This window comes from Equus caballus, chromosome 16 (assembly GCF_041296265.1).
Source record: "Equus caballus isolate H_3958 breed thoroughbred chromosome 16, TB-T2T, whole genome shotgun sequence".
Lineage (NCBI taxonomy): Eukaryota > Metazoa > Chordata > Mammalia > Perissodactyla > Equidae > Equus > Equus caballus.
In genome coordinates this window covers 52482727-52501340 of record NC_091699.1, presented here as the reverse complement: position 1 = coordinate 52501340, position 18614 = coordinate 52482727, and the positions used below count along the sequence as shown (strand labels likewise).

The window sequence follows — 18614 nt, the reverse complement described above, 5'->3', positions numbered from 1 at the left end:
AGAAGTAAAGAATGAGTCAATAAGTGATTCAATGGCTGTTTTAAGATCTAGGACAGGGCCTGGCTACTTTTATGACTTTTCCCCAGGGGTTTAAAACTGTATTTGAGGAGAAAAAGGGTTTGCAGCATTCTGACAAAATTTTTAAAATACAGTTTGGGGTATGACTTGTTTCTATTCAAAGGAATTTCTGATTTGCAAAGTTTCCAGGTACACCTGGAATTTGCTTTACCATCAACTTTAAGTATAAATTGAAATATATCTGTGCAGTATTTTGGGGTTTTTTTCATTCTTTACAAGACAGGAAGATTCTATTCCATACCCTCCCTTAAAAAACAGGGAGATTTATTTTTAGTGCTCAAAAGTCTGAGATGTTTGAGGAAGGTGCAGAGAGGCGTCTTATCTCTGTCTCGGCTCAGCTGTCAGGATCACTCATGTTAAATCTTATCAGGGCAACAACAGCCGCTGAAAACTCACTCTGAGTGTTACCTCTGTATCAGAGGTGTTTTAGTAAACCAGTCCGCCGCAAATGCAATGAAAATCACCCACTTTCGGTGATGAATAATTCACAATTCTCCAGTTAGAATTGTTGACTGCCTCCACACAACCTTAGCAAGCCGATTTAGGAGGAAAAATTGAGATCTGTCGACCACATGTGTATTCCTCTTTATTTATTAGCTATTTTTTCTGAAATGTGTATAAATCAGAATTTTGTTTGTATTTCTTTCTTCCCTTTGATTAGTATTGTCATTTCAGGAGGGATTTGAGACTGCAACTATTCCACTTTTGTTTTCATTTCTCAGCCCCTTGCCACTGTCTCGAGTAGTAGATCTGGACTGAGGGTCCAAAGACCTCTGCTCATTGGGCCAGTGATTGGCAGTGTGGACGAAAGACCTAGCCCCTTTGGTTCTCAGGGGCCATGATCACATGTTAGGAATTCCATCACCTTTGAGCACTTTCACTCTGATTCTGGTTAAACTCCTTCAAATATAAACAGGAAAGTTTCATGTGGATTTAGTAACCACTCTTGTTTTCTGAAAGAGTCCTGGCCCTTTCTTTCATCACTTGTATGTTTAGGTTTGCAGTTTGAGCTTTCAGAAGGTCTCCTTACCATTTATAAGAAGCCGGCCTCCAGGTCAGGTGTGCCACCACATGGGACAGCAAGTGCCTTAGTCGTGTGTCTGAAACACCAAGTTAAGATTAAGGCAGAATTAATGTCAGCAGGAAATTTGTAAAAGAAGATATATGAATAATGAAGAAACATACTGTAAAATTTTTCCCTCACGGGCAGTCCAGGAAATACAAGTGAAACCACGTTGAGGTGCTGTTTTCTGTATAGCAGAGCGGCTGGGATGCAAACACCACTCGTACTGCAGGGGGCGGTTTGGAGCACCCTTGTTCAGAAGCATTTGGCGATGTATAGTGAGAGCCTTAAAACTGTTCACACTCTTGACACACTAATTGCACTTCCAGAAATCTTTCCTAAGCAAACAATCAGAACTGCAAACTTATGCACCAAAGTGTTCATGTTAAAAACTTGGATACAACTTAAATGCCCCAAAATGTTGAGAAAGGGTCAAGCATGGCCCATCTATATGGAGGACTCTTGTGCAGCTCCTTAAAATTACGTTACGAAGACTGATTAATAACATGGAGAAATGCATCTGAATGAGAAGTGAAAAAAGCAAGATAAAATTGTGGGTAAAGTCTGGTTATCTCTGTGTATATATGTACGTGCACATACATACACATATACGTGTGTGCAGGAGAACAGAGTAGAACAAATTATGCCAGCATGTTAACAGGAGTTTTCTCTGGACGAAGAGCTTACTGATGATTTTATTATTTTTTTAATGCACTTCTGATTTTTTCCCAGATTTTTTTACAATGATTATGTAACTTTATAAACAGAAAAACAAAGTCATTTACAGTCAATACTCTGAAGCAGGAAAGTGCACTGAGCCTCCCAGTTGGATTCACGGGTATGGGGTAGGCATCAGCTTTGGCTGGACGTCAGCACTCAGTCGTCAGCACTAGGGTGGAAGCTGCGCACTACAGGGGAAACGTGCCTCAGCTCATCTCCGCTGAACTGAGATAAGGAAGCCTTTTCTCCCTGTAACATGGGAATCTTGTCAGTTTTTGTGGTTGCTCTTTAAAACGACTCAGAGAGACGCTAAATTCCCTGAACTGAAATTCTCCCTGAAGTTTGCGGTCAGCAGAGTGGTGGCCCTCAGAAGCCTCTCCTGGGTTAACAACCGCCTGCTGCCCAGCGAGAGCTCAGCAGGCCCCAGTCCACGGAGCTTTTTCCTGTTTCTCTGATCACACCTGAAACAGAGCTGTCGGGAAAAGAGGAAGGAAGAGAAGAGAAGCTTGACTTGGGTCTCACCGTATTAATGAGGCCTCCTTCTATGCTACTGGCTGGCTGCTAGGAAATAGAAATGGTGACATTTAAGAATGAGCCATGGTGTAATACTTAGAAACTGGCTGCTTATGTGAACGTGATAGTCTAGGCACAGGGCCAAGAAAAAGAGGAAGGTGAATTTAGTCTGAGAAGTCCAAGTTAGAGACTGTTTTCAGAGATCCACAGCTTTCTGTTTCCTTCTTTCTAGATCTACGTAGTAGCCACCTGAGCAGATCAGGAGAGTGGGCAGCAACCTGTCTAGGGCTTCATAAGTAGGGAAATGTTGTCCACAGTGACTCGTTAGCACTCTGATGAGTCCTGGGATTCTTGTAGCCACATCTTGGTTGGTACATTCCTTCTATGCAGTGATTTTTACAAAGGCACTTAAAATAGCCTATCAATCTATGTTCTGAATTCCCTTGTTTATTGCATACTTAGCAACCTGCCTCACCTCGCTCTCCCTCTCATTTTCTTCCTGCCTTTCTTCTTTCTTTCTTCCTTCTTAGTGGGACAAAGGTGGCCTTCAATGACCAGCAGGTATCAAGTGTTGTAATTTCTGACTCTGTGCGGTCCAGACTATCGCGGAAGCCCTGAAGCTTCCATCACTGTTCCTCATTCTGCTTGCATGTAGCTGTGCTGCAGTGCACGCAGGCATAATCCACCTCTAGCAGTGGTGCTGAAGGAGTAAGAGGAAAGCTGACTCAGAAAAAAGAGCACAAATCGAGGCCCTGCACAACGCTCCCATCTTTGACAGTCCCCGGGTCAGAAGGGTTTGTAGGTGGGTTAGAGTTGCAGCCTTTTACCTTTCTTGTAAAGCCCCTGCTGTTCATAGTCCTGTGATGAACGCATAACTCAGTTGCTTTTGCAAGTTTGTTCCCAAGTGCCACTTGTTGAGCGAATGAATGAATGAACAAATGGGAGATACGTTATACCAGTTGTGAATCTTAATAATGAACTTGGCAGTGTGGTGTGATCTCTGCTGCAGCAGGGCTGGGTTCCAAGTCCAGCAGGGCCCTTGACGTCCCCTTGACCCCCATTCCCATGCACTGTGCATCTCCATGTCACACTTAGGGCCTCCTCCTTGTGGTGTTGATGGTTATTTATGAGCATGTCTTGGGCCGCCCATTTTACCATAAATTCTCTGGTTAATTGCAGGGTGCTCTGCACCCAGTTGTTGCTTAAATACATGTTGAATGAATTAAGAAGTGTGACTCCTCATTTATGTGCAGCTAAACTACACATAAGGGTGGATGTGGCCAGCTTCAGCCAGGAGAGTGAGAACCAGAGGCCGAAAGCCCTGTGGAGCATTCCCTGCGCTCGGGAAGAGTGGAGGGGGACTACTGGGAATGAGGCGCCCTCCCCGCTGTGCAATGCCGCTCTCATTCCCTTGCTCCTGGGACCTTCCTTTGAGCTTGAAATCTTTCAGCGAACCTCTCCCTGCAAAAAGGTCCTGGCCCCAACCGGAAGCTATAGCATCTGGTGCCTGCCTTCATCCGCCTCTTTCTTCCTTCTTCTCTTGTCCTCACCTCTGTCGCTGGCAGGTTTATTTCTTCATTCATGGAAATACTTGATTTGCTTCAAACCAGTTAACATTTATATATCATATAATTATATAATTTATATTTATAAGTAATATAATTATACAATATATCTGCTATGAACTAGGCGCTGGGAAGTGTCTTTGAGGATTTTCCTCCTCCTGCTCCTCACAGGAGGAAAGCAGACAGGGAAGCAACTCACCTGAATACACAATAAAATTGAATATCTGGCAGATGCAGCTAAAGGTACACGCTGGACACACCAACAAGGAAAGAGCAACTAAGTCCGACCAGGAGGGCCTGAGACACCTTCCCAGTGAGGTGGCATTTGTGTCGAGCCTGGAAGGAAGAGTAGCGTTTTGTCAGATGGGCAATTTGGATAGTACCTCTGGGAACAGTGTGAGTGAGGACATGGAAGCACATATGGGCAACATGTGGAAAGAACGGAGGAAGTGAAAAGGGAGGGAGAGGAGTCCTTGACGGCCACACTGAGGAATTTGGACCTGATTTGGGAGGAGCTGATCTTCAGCTATGGTTAGATTTTCTTTTCTTCCCTCACAGCTCGGAGAATGGTCGGGCATTGGTTTGGTTCAGTGATAGCAAATAAGCTGGCTCCCACTGTGATGTCCCCAATGCCTGGCTCAGCGCTGGACACATAGTAGGCACTTAGCAAGTGCCTCCTGAAGAAATCAATGATAAATTTCACATGGTAACTCTGCTTCCTGGGAATGCGGTACTAAGAAGAATTCTGGGGCTCAGTCTGAGTGAATCAGGAGTGTGCCGTGGATCGGTGATGGCTGGGTGGCGGTAGGCCAGGGCACTGGGGCCGTCGTGCCAAGTCTCGCCATCCCTGCTCTAGAGGGTCCTTCTGAGATGGCCCCTGCAGTGCCTCACCCCTGGGAGAAGACAGCCCAGGTGAGCTTCGGCTATCAAGTGGTGTTGCCGACTTTCAGAAATTCAGACCCGCTCGTTTCACTAGCGGGCCCTGGTTTGGGTGCCCTGCTATCTGAGAGGGAACGCCTGCCAGTTGTGGGGAGAACCTCCCATGTGGACCTCCCCCTGGGGACCCCTCATTCTGGGAGGGTTAGAAGTGGGTTTGAAACAGGCAGAACTAATCTGTGGTGTTGGCGCCAGGCTGGTGGTGACCATGGTGGGGAGACAGTGTCTGGAAGTGGGCAGCAGGGGCTCAGGAGGCTGGTCACGTTCCGGTCATTGACCTGGGTGCTGGTTACACAGGTGTGTTTATGTTGTGAAAATTCGTCAGATTTTACCTCTAGGATTTATATACTTTTCAACATGTGTGCTGTACTTCATTAAAAAGTTTACTTTCAAAAAAAAGACTGTAAAAGCGAGGCCTGAGGAGTGCAGCCTTAGGCAGACTTGCCGAGGGAGGGTCAGATGCTGGCAGGGTGCAGTTCTGTCCCTTCTCAGAAGGTGGCAGTGCTGTTCCTCTTGATAAACTGCAAGCACAGAACAGGACTCCTGTTTCTTCCCCTGCCCTTTCTGGAGGCTTAATGCCACTTGATGCTTTGATCATCCTATTCTTTATCTTTGGGATCCAGATTATTCCCTCCTTTCTTCCATCCCAAAGACTTCTTTTTTTATTTCTCTGAAGAGTTACCAAAGCCATGTACTCACAGTGAGATCCAAGAGGAAAAAACCTCAAACACAGGTTCAGGGACACCGGCACCTAAGACAGTAACAGCAGAGTCATCCTCCTGGCACCGAGCACAGCAGGGAAAGGTTGCGGTCTGTTTCTTTTGTGTCAGGCAGCAGCATGTAGAATTATTTGAGGAAGATTCCAATCTAAAAGATGAACTAATACTGAAAAACCTGCACCCTGAGTATGAGCACAGGTCAGCCCCATGGAGCCCACTGATGCTCAGTGATGCTCCATAGGGGATGCGGGGAGGCGTCCCTTCCTTGTGGAACACTAGCTCAGTTTGCTTTGTGCTTTTAAATGCATGCATATCTAGTCTCTTCCTTCACCTGCCCAATAAAAAGTAGCCATGTGATTTTCTTCTTTTGTTTTAAAACTGTTGTTGTCTTGTTTATGTATTGAGGTGAAGTCCAGGTCCCACCTCAAATTGGATGGAAAGCAAAACTGCTTCAGGAGCCAGCAACAGCAAACACCTAGTGTCGTCTTCTTCCATCCCACCATCCATCTGTCTGTTCATTCACATTTGTTCAAGCATCCATCCGTGTTTTGAACATTTTTAAAGAGCCTGTCGCCCACTGGGCTCAGTGCTAACTGCTAGGCATAGAGGGAAGAATGAGAGAACAGTCCTTGCCAGGATGGCTGTAGGGCAGGGGATGGACCAGTATTTGTGACGTAATCACAACACAGCCTGGTCACACTCTTCATGATGGGGTGTGCCAGACCCTGTGGGACACAGAGGAGAGCCCGGAGCTCTGTGAACAGGACTGTGTGCAGGGGACAGGGGTGGCCACCAGCAAAGGGAATGCCTGAGTTCAGTGGTGAAGGGTGAGTCCACGTTTCCCCAAGAACCCAGGCTGAGATGGGCATTCCTGCCAGAGGGTACCCAGTCCCAGGGAGCCTGGCACATTCTGGGAACAACCAAGTGTCCATGTGACCTCTGTGAGGAGCAAGTGTGTTTAAGTGAGAAGACACCAAAAGGTAGATGGCGGCTGATGCTAGAGAAAACCGCACTCTCAGTGTCTGGGCCGCAGTTCTCTGAGCTTCCTGAGGAAAATGCGGGCCTGGGTCCCTAGGCTCAAAACTCCGACCTGCCCTGGATAGGGCCTGTGTGGCCTGAGGACACAAGGCTCCTTGTGGCATCTGTGCCAGCGTTCCTGAAAAACGGAACCACAGACACTGTTGCTCCTTCTCCAAGGTGCTTCCCTAGTAAAATGCAACATAAGATCCAAGTGCATGATTTTTAAATGATTTCTCCTATCTTTCTATGTAAAGGGCTCACATTTTCTGGGAATCTTGCTGGGACGTGAACTGTGGCACAAAGAGACATCATTCTGCCGCTTGTGACTTTGCCAGGATGTCTTGGGGGAGGTGGAAGGAAGGCAGTTTTGTGACTCAAAAGAGTTTATTATTAGGATAAATTTTAGAGTGTGAACAATGGTGTGATTACTTATTTTTGTGCACACACATATGTGGAATTTCTTCCAAATTAACATGGTAGTGTGCTGGATGCGCCCTGTAACACTGAATGACACTGAATATTTTTTTCTTTTAGAGATTGGCACCTGAGCTAACATCTGTTGCCAATCTTTTTCTTTTCTTCTTCTCCTCCTCCCCCTGCTCCCCCCTCCTCCTTCTCCTCTCTCTCCCTTTCTCTCTCCCCCTCCTCCCCCTCCTCCCCCTCCTCCCCCCTTCCCCCTTTCTCCTTCTCCTCTCTCCCCCCTCCTCCCCCCTTCCCCCCTCCCCCTCCCCCTCCCCCTTCTCCATCTCCTCTCTCTCCCCTTCTCTCTCCCCCTCCTCCCCCTCCTCCTCCCTCTCCTCCCCACTCCTTCCCCCTCCCCCTCCCCCTTCTCCTTCTCCTCTCTCTCCCTTTCTCTCTCCCCCACCACCTCGCCTCCCAGTACATAGTTGTATATTCTGGTTGTTGGTCCTTCTGGATCTGCTATGTGGGATGCCACCTCAGCATGGCTTGATGAGGCGTGCCATGTCCACACCCAGAATCCAAACCAGTGAAACCCTAGGCTGCCGAAGCAGAGCACGAGAACTTAACTACTCAGCCATGGAGCCGGCCTGACACTGAATAATTTGAATGAGGTCTCAAAACTATGTGTTACAATTTCATTTGAACATTAAATATATTGTATCTTTTCCACCTCGTAAAATATCCCCCTCTGTCCCCAACCATCCCCAAACACACATGCACACACATGTACACATGCATGCTCATAACAAGATTTTAAAATACAAAGACCAGGAATCCTTTTTTCCTAGCTGACCGTCATGTCTTTCCCAGTCAATCCCTTTGTTCCCCTCCACTCCCCAGAATCCACTAGAAACTTTCCTTTGAACCATCTCTGTCCGCACAGCTGTTATGACAGGAACCACACAGTATAGTAATCAGAGGCCTGTCCAGAGGCCTTACCCAGTGTCAGAGTTCATCTAAATGGGACAGCCTCGTATGTGGAATAAGGTCCTGTTAAGTTAGCAAAGCCAGCTCCTACCTACACCACTAGAGCCAGGTTTGTGGCCTGTTTGGGCTCTTTGAAGTCACTGGTGTTTTGAACCTCTCAATAAAAGCCCCCCTGTGTAAGTGAACTTGAAGCACCAAAGGATTTGTATGCTGAGAGGGCTGTCGTGCTGCTGGTGACGCTCATGGGGAACATCACTCAGTCTCCCGCCTGTGGACATTCCCACCGCGGTCTTTGTGAATATGAAATACGTACACGTTATCAGCAGGCGTCTCCACAGATCGCTCTTCGCCCCTGGAATAGCTCTTGCTCCCATGCTTCAAAACTGAGTCAGGTGGATTCTTCAGAATAAACTATTTAAAATCTGAAGTAAAGTAATTTCAGTATAAGGGTCAACCTCTACTTGTCCTCCTAAGAAAAAAAGTTCATATTTCACTATTTAGCCAGTAAGCGTGTGACCAAAACTACTTTTTAAAAAATAGGCACCATAAATAAATTATAAAACCATCCATCCTATAGAATACTAAATAACTTTAAAAATGAGATAGATCTATATGGACTGTTGTGGAAAAATCCATTCAGATTGTTAAATGAAATACCACAAAGTAATATGTACATTATGATCCCATTTATTTAAATCCAAAGAAAAAAATCTGTTAAGCCATGTACCTGTATATACGTGTTTGTATGGCAAAAGCATTAGAAAAAGTCTCCAGACTTTTCCAGGGTTAGTCACCAAACCATTAATAAAAAACGCCTCCTCAGAGAGGAGGAGGCCTAGAAAAAAGGGGGTAATGTTTGAATTTGAACTGAAAGGGTATATTCATATGTAATTTGTATGATTTAAAAAATTTAAAAGGAGGCAGGCCTGGTGGCGTAGCAGTTAAGTTCGCACGTTCCACTTCGGCGGTCCGGAGTTCGCCAGTTTGGATCCCAGGTGTGGACATGGCACCGCTTGGCAAAGCCATGCTGTGGTAGGAGTCCCACATATAAAGTAGAGGAAGATGGGCACAGATGTTAGCTCAGGGCCAGTCTTCCTCAAAAAAAAAAAAATTAAAAGCACTGTAAGCAGACACTGTGTGTAAGGTTAAGGAGTCAAGTACCCTCTTGAACAGAGCCCCATTTAGACCTCTGTGTCCTCTTGAGCCCTTCCACACGCTGGACTCAGCAGGTAGCTGATGTTTGTGTGGTTCTTTAAAATTCACAAGTATTTTCCTGTAATCATTTCATTTAACCTTCCCAACACCCCTTTGAGGCAGATTTTTATTACCTCCGTTTTACAGATGAGCACACCAGTGCTAAGAACAAGTAAGTGACTTGCCTTGTGTCAGAGAATTCATTGAGAAGCAGAACTGAGGTGCAAACCCCGGCCTTCCAAATCTGAAGCGTGGTGCTCTTTCCACTTCACCGCCATGGAAAGTAGTTAATACCTGCTGATTTGACTTAATTTTCTTGTCTCCTATTTATAAGGAGCCATTTGTTCAAGTTGGGTGTACAGGCGGCATTGGTCAGCCTACCTGTTTTCAGAAAGGACAATGGACTGCATCCATCAGCTGGTCAGGTTTGTATTGCTCTTTTCTAGATGCTTCGAATCCCAACCCCACCAGTTGTGTTTTCCTGTTATCTTTTCCCAGAGAGCCTTTTCATAAGCTGCTGGCTCAAGGCCTTATCAAGGGGCAAACATTTCGCCTACCGTCTGGACAGTATGTACAGAGAGAGGAAGTAGATCTCACAGGTAAGAATGGCCCATCCAGGGACTCACAGAGAACTAAGGCCAGGCCTGAGAGCCATTGAGCAAGCAAGTATACACTGCAAGGCCCTGGCTGGGGGCAGAATCCAGGAAAGGGACCTGCTGGCCTGTTGGTCTCGAAGCCTCAGCTTGCTCTGGGCCAGCACCCTCTGAAAGCTGGGCTGGGGCTGGGGCTGGCTGTCTGCTCCTCAGCCCCATCCCCATCCAGCTTGTGTCAGTTCAGCTTCTGGCAGGGTTTTCATTTGTATATAACATAGAGGCTACTCAGATATCACCTCCTCTCCTAGCCTGTGTTTGACAGCCCGTCGCAGGGACAGAGCCCCTGGACCCAAGAGACATTCTTCCAAGACTGGGGTACTCCCAGCCTTTCTCCCCACTGGTCTAGAGGGCATTTCAGAACTCGGGGGCCACCGCTGTACTTACTCCCACAGCACCCCAGAGTAGCTTTCTGGCCCTCACCTGGTAGGGACCTCTCCCAGATTCCCTGGACTTCCCTGCTCCCCCAGCTTTCCCAAGCCTTTTCCTTCTGCTCTGTTTTCACTCATCCTCAAAGATACTAGTTCCTCCTGCCGGATGTTTAGGGGGTGTGGTGAGGATGGATCATGTGCACCCGGCATACAAATAAACAGCATGTTAGAAAGTGGGGAGAGGCAAGTCTATGGAGGCAGCTGTGAGAAACCCCCAGCACTCTGGCCATTACATTTTCAAAACCCGGTGCATGACGGGTGAGATGCAGTAAACCCAGCAGCCCTTACATGGTGGGCAGACTCCCAAACCAAACACTGGAGAGAAGGTTCCGGTGGAAGCAGTCGGTGGAGTTACCTAATTAACACAGTGATATATCAGTGTTTGGAATGGGCACTCTGGTCTATGGGAGAGCAAGAAGCTGGAGAAGCAGGAATTGGCATTGTTTCTCCAACATAGGCCAGAGGGGAAAGGAGCTAAATCCCGGGGCACACAAGTTTCGGCTGGTAGTGAAGTACTCTCTGTGTTGTGGGCAGGGCTGCCATGTATAGCTGAGCAGTTTGTGTACTGCACAAAGGCACCCAGCCAAGGGGTGAGCAGAGCCTGAAATCCCAGCCACTTGCCAAACTGTACACCTCAGGGCTACGTCTGCCAAAAGAGGGCACCTGTTTCTAACTTCTCAGCTCCTCTGCCCAGAAAGATGCCTTTTTCCTAATTCGCACAATGGGGCTATAGAGGCCTGCTGCAGCCTGGAGAGGGTGTGTGGGGTAGGGAGGCAGTGGTTCCCTGAGCCTCACCACAGCCGGCATAGAACATCTTCCAGGACTTCAGTCTCCCTTTGCTCTGATGTCTGGGGCCAGGCCGTGTCATGGACATCGTTTCCCTTCCTATGCAGACTGGCGCCCTGAGTGAGCGTACTTGGACCAGCAAGGGCAGGCCTCCATCTACTTCGTGGGTGTGCCTCTTGTGAAGTCCAGAGTTGGTTTTTAGGTAGATACACCATCCATTGGGAGTTTGGTTGCTGTTGGAGTCAGGGATTATTTGCCTGGAAGAAACAGAAAGCCACCCAAAGGTGGGTTTAGCACAGGGATATAGGGACATCACCCAAACTCCACTGCAGGAGGTACACTCGGGCCTCCTGGCACGGAGGGAGTCACCAAGCCACTCTGGCCTCCTCTTTCTCGAGCCTCTAGTGTCTCTTCCTGCTTCTGTCTGTTCTTCTGTCTGATCCTTCCTCTGCCAGGCTTGAATTCAGCTCTCCCTAATTCATTTACAGAGTGACCTTGAGGAGCCACAGTGCCAAGTCTTGCCCCATCTCCCTAGGACCTTATAGTTCCAGTGCTCAACAACATCGAAACAGTTTCCATCTCTAGTTCCAATTCCTGAGAAAGAGGCTTGGCCTGATGAGATGTCCTTCCTGGTCCTAGCCACTGGAGCTTGGCAACAAGGTCACCTCATCCAGACATGGCCATTGAAGGCCTCCTCCATCAGCACCATCTGGACCAGTGGTGTGTGGGTGAGGCGGAGACGTGTCAAAGAATGTGGTGTGGCAGGCCAGCACCGCCAAGGGACGCACATTTAGTGTGAGCCCAGTGAGTTAACTCCATGGACCCCAATAGTGCAAGACCATGTTTTGGTGACTATGGCATGGACGGGGGAGCAGGCCTCGAGGTGAAGTGACCTTTCAGGGTGCTTTGCTGCTCTGAGACCCTGACTAGTCAGCTGCCAGCTTCCAGAGGAGACCCTGAAGCCATAAACAAAACAGCAATGTATGCGAGTCTTTCTTATCCTTTTTTACTTTCATTTTTTGTATACAAGTAATTTACTTTTATAAAGGGGGAAATTTCTTCATCATGTTTTGCAGTGGAGAAAAAGCTGGCACAGCCCATTACAACTAGTATATATTGATGAAAGGAAGATTTGTGGTGGGACATGGCCCTCATTTATTTAAACACAAAAACAGGGGCCAGCCCTGTGGCCAAGTGGTTAAGTTCACGTGCTTCGCTGTGGCGGCCCAGGGTTTCAGGTGGTTCGGATCCTGGGTGCGGACATGGCACTGCTCGTCAGGCCACGTTGAGGTGGCGTCCCACATCCCACAACTAGAAGAACCTGCAACTAAGATATACAACTATGTACCAGGGGGGATTTGGAGAGATAAAGCAGAAAAAAAAAGAAAAAGATTGGCGACAGTTGTTAGCTCAGGTGCCAATCTTTAAAAAAAAAAAAAAAGAAAAAGAAAAACAATTTTTATCATATACTATAGAAGGAGAGAAAGAGGCATATTAAGTGAATTGGTGAGATTCTTCAAATGGACACTCGTAGTTGCTCACCCAGTATTTTCTTATTGAATACAGTGTTATAGAATCAATTCAGAATCTCACATACCATACCTGTGAATTTTTTGGGGGTCTAGGTTCTGTTCCTGTTTATGCAGAAACGAAAGAGAAGTTGGAGGTGACGTGGGAGAAGATGAGCAAATCCAAACACAATGGGGTGGACCCCGAGGAGGTGGTGGAGCAGTACGGCCTCGACACCATCCGGCTCTACCTGCTCTTTGCCGCCCCTCCTGAGAAGGACATCTTGTGGGATGTGAAGAGTAAGTCCCTTCCCCTTACTGGCCTGCCTCCTTTGGGATCCGCCTCAGACGGTGGAGGAATCTGCGGAAGGAGATGTCTGTGCTGGAGACAGTAGTAGAGGAGCCTGGGAATCAGCTCCATGAAGCGAGGAGTAGTTTGTCCAACATCCTGTCCCATTCCTAGACCAGTGTCCTCAGCTGTCGGGGAGCCTCAGCATCATTTGGGGAGCTCCTTGTGATTGCAGACTCGCAGTCTCACCCCTGCCCTGCTGACACAGCCCTCAGCATGGGGCCCAGGAGCCTGCCTTTAACGAGCCTGTGGTGTTCTGATGCGGGTTCTATGAGGACCCCACCTTGAGAACATTTCCTTGTAGACAGACCAGCTTCCATGCTACTCCTGGGCCTACTGTAGTCCTTTCTTGATCTCCCCAGAAAGGTTTTTTCTAGAACAGTGTCATCATCCCTCACCAATCTAGAAAACCCCTCCTGGGGCCTGGTTCTGATGTTACCTGTGACCTCTTCCGTCACCCACAGCAGCCTCCAGAGCCCCCTCAGGGGACATTTGTCTCTCCAGGGTTGTTTAGATCTAAAATGGCAGGAGGTAAAGTAATCTCGGGTACATGGATATCCTAGACTGACCTGTCCAACAGTCATTCCCTTTTCCTTCATGTGGTCTGCCCCAAGTGGTATTATAGGAAGAAAAAATCAGATGCCTGGGATCACCATTTATCTCAACATACCATTTCTAATGAGACGTGTGGTCACAGATGCCAGTCCTAGAACCAGCGGCATTCGAATCACTGGGGACTTAGAAAGAACAGACATTCAGGTGCGGGTGCTGGTTCCCAACCCTCTCTGAGGGATGGGCTCCAGGAATCTGTTTCTAACAAGCCTTCCAGAAGGTCCTGCTGTGTATCCAGGCTTTAGAATGCCTAGTCTAGAGACAAAGAGTAAAAGGCCTGGACTGGCCCTAATTCGGCTAGCCATGTGACCCAGGGTCACCATTTGAAGCTGTTCAGCTTCTCGAGAAGATCAGATTAGCAACTAGGTTTGATGACTGTGTTTGAAATATGTAATACACACACATCCAGTGAGGACAGGGATGTGTTAAAACACCTCATGCTGTACAGCAGTGCGGCTCCAAGTGTGGTCTGCAGAACACTGCTGCTGTGTGTTACCCATCCACGTGAGATGAGGAACTTGCGCCAGGGTAAGTCACCTGTGTCTCCAAGCACATTGTTAGTTCCACGGACATTTTTGTCACAGCAAGCTTCCTTAACCGAGGAGGCAGGGCACTGATACATATCCTGGCCCAAGCTTCTAAGCTCATCGTAGGCCAGTGACAGTTGGCTGGCAGCACGTTGCTTAGCTCTACCACCCGGTGCTCTGCATACCCGAAGCTCTGAGAGATGATGGAGTCAGTCCTGCTCTGAGTTCCCACACACTGGAAGCCAGGGAGGAGCCTTCAGCCTTCCTTTGGAGAAATCCATCAGGGCACCATGAAGTATCTCTGCAATTCACTGGTGCTCTTCCTTCTTAGGTATAACCAAATCAGTCATTCTCACGTGTCTCTCTTTCTCTTTCTCATTTACCAACACTGAACTCAGCTGACGCTCTCCCTGGGGTGCTGAGATGGCAGCAGCGTCTGTGGTCCTTGGCAACCCGATTCATTGAGGCCAGGGCTTCTGGGAAGGTTCCCAGGCCTCAGCTGCTGAGCGATGAGGAGAAAGCCGAGGCCAGGAAGCTCTGGGAATACAAGAACTCGGTCATCTCTCAGGTCAGAAACTTTCCGGGGGCCACTGGTTGTTTCTGTAACGGAGCACTCGTGGTCTCTGTGGGCCACCTTGCCTTGGGGTGGGCCACTCTGGGTCTTCTTCCTTACTTATTTGGGTGGCCCCACCTGCCTTGATTAACTATCTTACTACTGTAGACATTTCACCAAGGTGGAGCAACAGTACAAACGTTCTAATGGAAAGAGATGCTCGCAGAACATGACTCCCTCTAATGAGATCTCCCGTTTGTCCATCCCAGATCTCAGGAAGCTGTCCACCTTCCATTGTTTCCATATTTAACACATCCAGGCAGAGAACCAAATTCAGAATCACGCTGATGACGCACCACATTTGTTACGTTAATAGAAACAGAATTTTAGAGCTGAAAGGGGCGTGAAGAGACTCTCCTCTTTATCCTCCTCATTTTACAGATGGGGACAAAAATGAGGCACAGAGAGGTTAAATTTCTGGAGGAAAGTCACACGGCTAGTGAGGAACTGAGCAGAGACTAGCATCCAAGCTCCCTGGCGCTCAGCATAGCAGAGACTTTCCTGCTCAGTTACTTTGTTATACAATATCCATATGAGTTACTGTGGGTTAATCTTTGCAGATAAATGGTTTATTCATGTTGGCTTCTTAGAGAATAGTATATTATTGTCTAAATCATTTCAAAAGATTCTTCAGTGATAACAAATCCCTTTAAATTTTTTTATCCAGAAGTCCACTATAATATAGTGACATATGCCTTTATAGGAACTTTGTGAAAAAAATGCCATATGTTCCTTCTTTGAAGGAAAGCATTTAGGAAATCTGAAGCCTTTTTTAAATGGGTACCAGACACCCTAAATGTTCCTTAGTCTGATTTTTTTTTTTTTTAAGATGTGCTGATTCAAACTTGTAAAGTCTGCCCAGGTCACTTATCTAGACTCTGATAACTGATGCCCTTGAAGGAGGAGCAGCTTTTCCTCTCTGGGTATAACCTGAAGTGGCCCTGGGTCCAGCATGGTCTCATTTGGTGACACTTCTTCAGCTTTATTTCCGTCCTGTGTGTTCTGATGTGGAGAAAGGGAGCTCACAGAACTGAAGTCAGCGACCTGAGTGATGCTGAAGGATTGTTTTCATACTGCATATTTTCTCTCTGGATTTGGCAAATTCTTCTCTTCTGTCAGATAATAGAATTGGGTTATTTCAACAAGTTGGGAACTCTTGACATCTTAAAGATGTGCTGTTTTTCTATGTTCTTGCTCATGGTCAAAATTGAAAAGCGCACAAACAGGAGAAAGCTGACAAATCATATTAGTGTTCTCATGTGGACTGTATGTTTGAAAATACAGCTAACCTCATCCCACGTGCTCGTAGTCTCCTTTGGACCAAAGTCAGGGAGCCGTGAGAAGTGGCGGCCTTCACCCCATCTCCTGGGGGCTGTTCTTTGATGTGCGCTCGGCAGCGGGTCCTGCCTGCCTGCTACGGGAGCCAACACCGTCCCAGATAGGGGGAAGAGGGCAGTCTCTAATGGTGGAAACAACACTGACCTTGATTTTAAAAATCCTCATGCTGATGACACATAGTGATTACAGACGGTCCCTGATTTACAACGGTTCAACTTATGATTTTTCAACTTTAAGATGGTGCAAAAGCGATATGCGTTCAGTAGAAGACATACTTAGAATTTTGAATTTTGATCTTTTGCCTGGCTAGCGATGTGTAGTACAATACTCTCTGGTGCAGCCACAGCTTCCAGTCAGTCATGAGGGTAAACAACTGGTACACTACGACCGTCCTATACCCATCTGACCCTTCTGTTTTTCACTTCCGGTACAGTATTCAATAAACTACATGAGATATTCAACACTTTATTGTAAAATAGCCTTTGTTTGGATGATTTTGCCCAGCTGTTGGCTGATGTAATAATATCCTGAGCAAGTTTGAGTGAGGCTGGGCTGAGCTTTGATGTTCGGTGGGTTAGGTGTATTAGGTGCATTTTCACCCTCTGATATCTTCAACTTGCAATGGGTTTATTGGGATGTAACCCCATCGTAAGTCATGGAAGATCTGTGCTTGAGATAGTGAAAACATTTATAAATCGCTCTGATTGCATTCATTTCATTTCACATTTTTTGGATAATTCAGTTTTGTTGTGAACTGCTTAAAGGAATTTTGAAGAAAGTGAATAATTCAACATTTACCAATAGGTGACCGCCCATTTCACAGATGACTTCTCGCTGAATTCTGCGATTTCTCATCTGATGGGACTCAGCAGCGCCCTCCTGGTAAGTGGCCTGTCTGCCCTCATTCGCTGGTAGCAGAGGAGGGAAGGTGGCTTCTAACCCTCTGGTGAGGTGGCCTTCAGGGTCCCAGGTGGGGGACAGAGAGCAGCACTGCAGCGTCACCTCCTCAGTGTGGCTCTGTTATCTTAAAGAAGCATTTTTTCCGTAGTCATAACCTAGTTTTATAGCTAGAAGATCTGTAAAGATTGTCTGGTCCAAACCCCCTCCCCACGACCCCCTATATTTTGCAGATGAGGACACCAAGGTTAGATGGCGTGTCCAGTTGATGAGTGATATATTCAGGAGCAGACTTGGGCCTCCTTGTCTTCCAGCTCTGCTCTTTTCTTCATGCTGCCACTGCCTGATTTCCTGAATGATCTGTGATACCCCCTTGGCATCTTTAACATTGTACATCCATTTAACGTAGATGGATCAGATTTGTTCTCACAGAAAACAAAAATCAGCCTTTCAATATAGACTCATCTTCTTGCTACAGGTGACTGTCATTTTCCTTGCCAGGGGAAGGATTTGTCAACAAATGGAGCTTAGGCAAGTGGTCAGCTGTTTGGACAACAAAAAACATGCATTAAAACTATTAACAAATGTTTTTTATAATGAAAGACTCTCCAAACTTTAAGGACAGTGAAAGAAATTTACAGATTTGACTACATAAAACTTACCATTTTCGGTATATTAAAACATGCCGTATTAAAAGGTAGATAAAAACTAGGAAAAACATTTATAACAAATATGTCAGACAACAGGCTTAATGTCTCTAATATATAAAGAGCTCTTACATATTAAAATGAAAATACTTAGCCTAGAAATGATCAAAGGATATGGTCAAAGGTCACAGAAGATGAACTAGAAATAGCCAATAAATTTGCAGAGAAAAAAAATCCGCCTCACTACTTATCATGAAATACAAATTTAAAATGAGATGCTATTTTTTCAGCTGTCAATTTTGCAGAGCTTTTACCCTGACTCTTCTCCATGCTGTCACAGACAGTGAGATAGGTTCTCGGGCACCAGCAATGGGTGTGGTTGGTGCAACCTCACCAGGAGGCACCCCAGCTGTGAGGTCGGTAGGTAGCCCTGGGGTTGTTTATGTCCTTTAACCATTGGCAGGGCATCCACTGGCAGATGATTAGTAATCACAGAGACTTGGAACCCCAAATGTCCTCCAATGGGGAAATGGTGAAATGATTTATGTCATATCAATAAGAAGGAAATGTGCCACCACCCTTAACATCATGTCTTCCAAGATCCTTAATAGCAGAAACTGTTCACGACATAACGTTAAATACAAACACAATACAAAAGTGTGCATGTGGTAAAAACCCCAATCATGAAAATGTCTTGTGTCTGAGTGTGTATATTCATATATTTTCGCGTTTTGGGAGACTAGGATAAAATACACTGGTTTTTTTTCTGGGTGGTAAAATTGTGAGCGGTTTTATATTTCCCAAATTTTCTGTGCTGAGTGTGTGGGGGTTTTTCAATCATGAAAAAGAGGCAAATATAGAAAAATTAAATTAAAAAATGAAGTTTCTACTCCCCACCAGCTAGTTCTTTTCACATGCTCCCTGTAGACTTTCTCTGTACCCTTACCCATGAAGTTATATTCAAATCTCTTAGGCGATTTTTCAAAGATCAAACTGTAATGGAAAAACTGCTTCCTCCTGAGCCCTCCACTCTCCCAGCACCTCGACGTGTTCAGCAGC

The 18614-nt window shown here is 46.5% G+C and overlaps 1 protein-coding gene across 4 annotated transcripts in view; it reads left to right on the top strand.

The window, feature by feature from the left end:
* LARS2 (leucyl-tRNA synthetase 2, mitochondrial) overlaps positions 1 to 18614 on the top strand; it is a 165808-nt gene that overhangs the window by 124470 nt on the left and 22724 nt on the right. For all 4 annotated transcript variants that reach the window (XM_070237846.1, XM_001500836.5, XM_023620580.2 and 1 more), the window contains exons 15-18: positions 9696 to 9796; positions 12690 to 12872; positions 14459 to 14628; positions 16816 to 16893. In XM_070237846.1, the coding sequence (XP_070093947.1) occupies positions 9696 to 9796; positions 12690 to 12872; positions 14459 to 14628; positions 16816 to 16893 (532 nt within the window). The remainder of the gene's footprint in view (positions 1 to 9695; positions 9797 to 12689; positions 12873 to 14458; positions 14629 to 16815; positions 16894 to 18614) is intronic.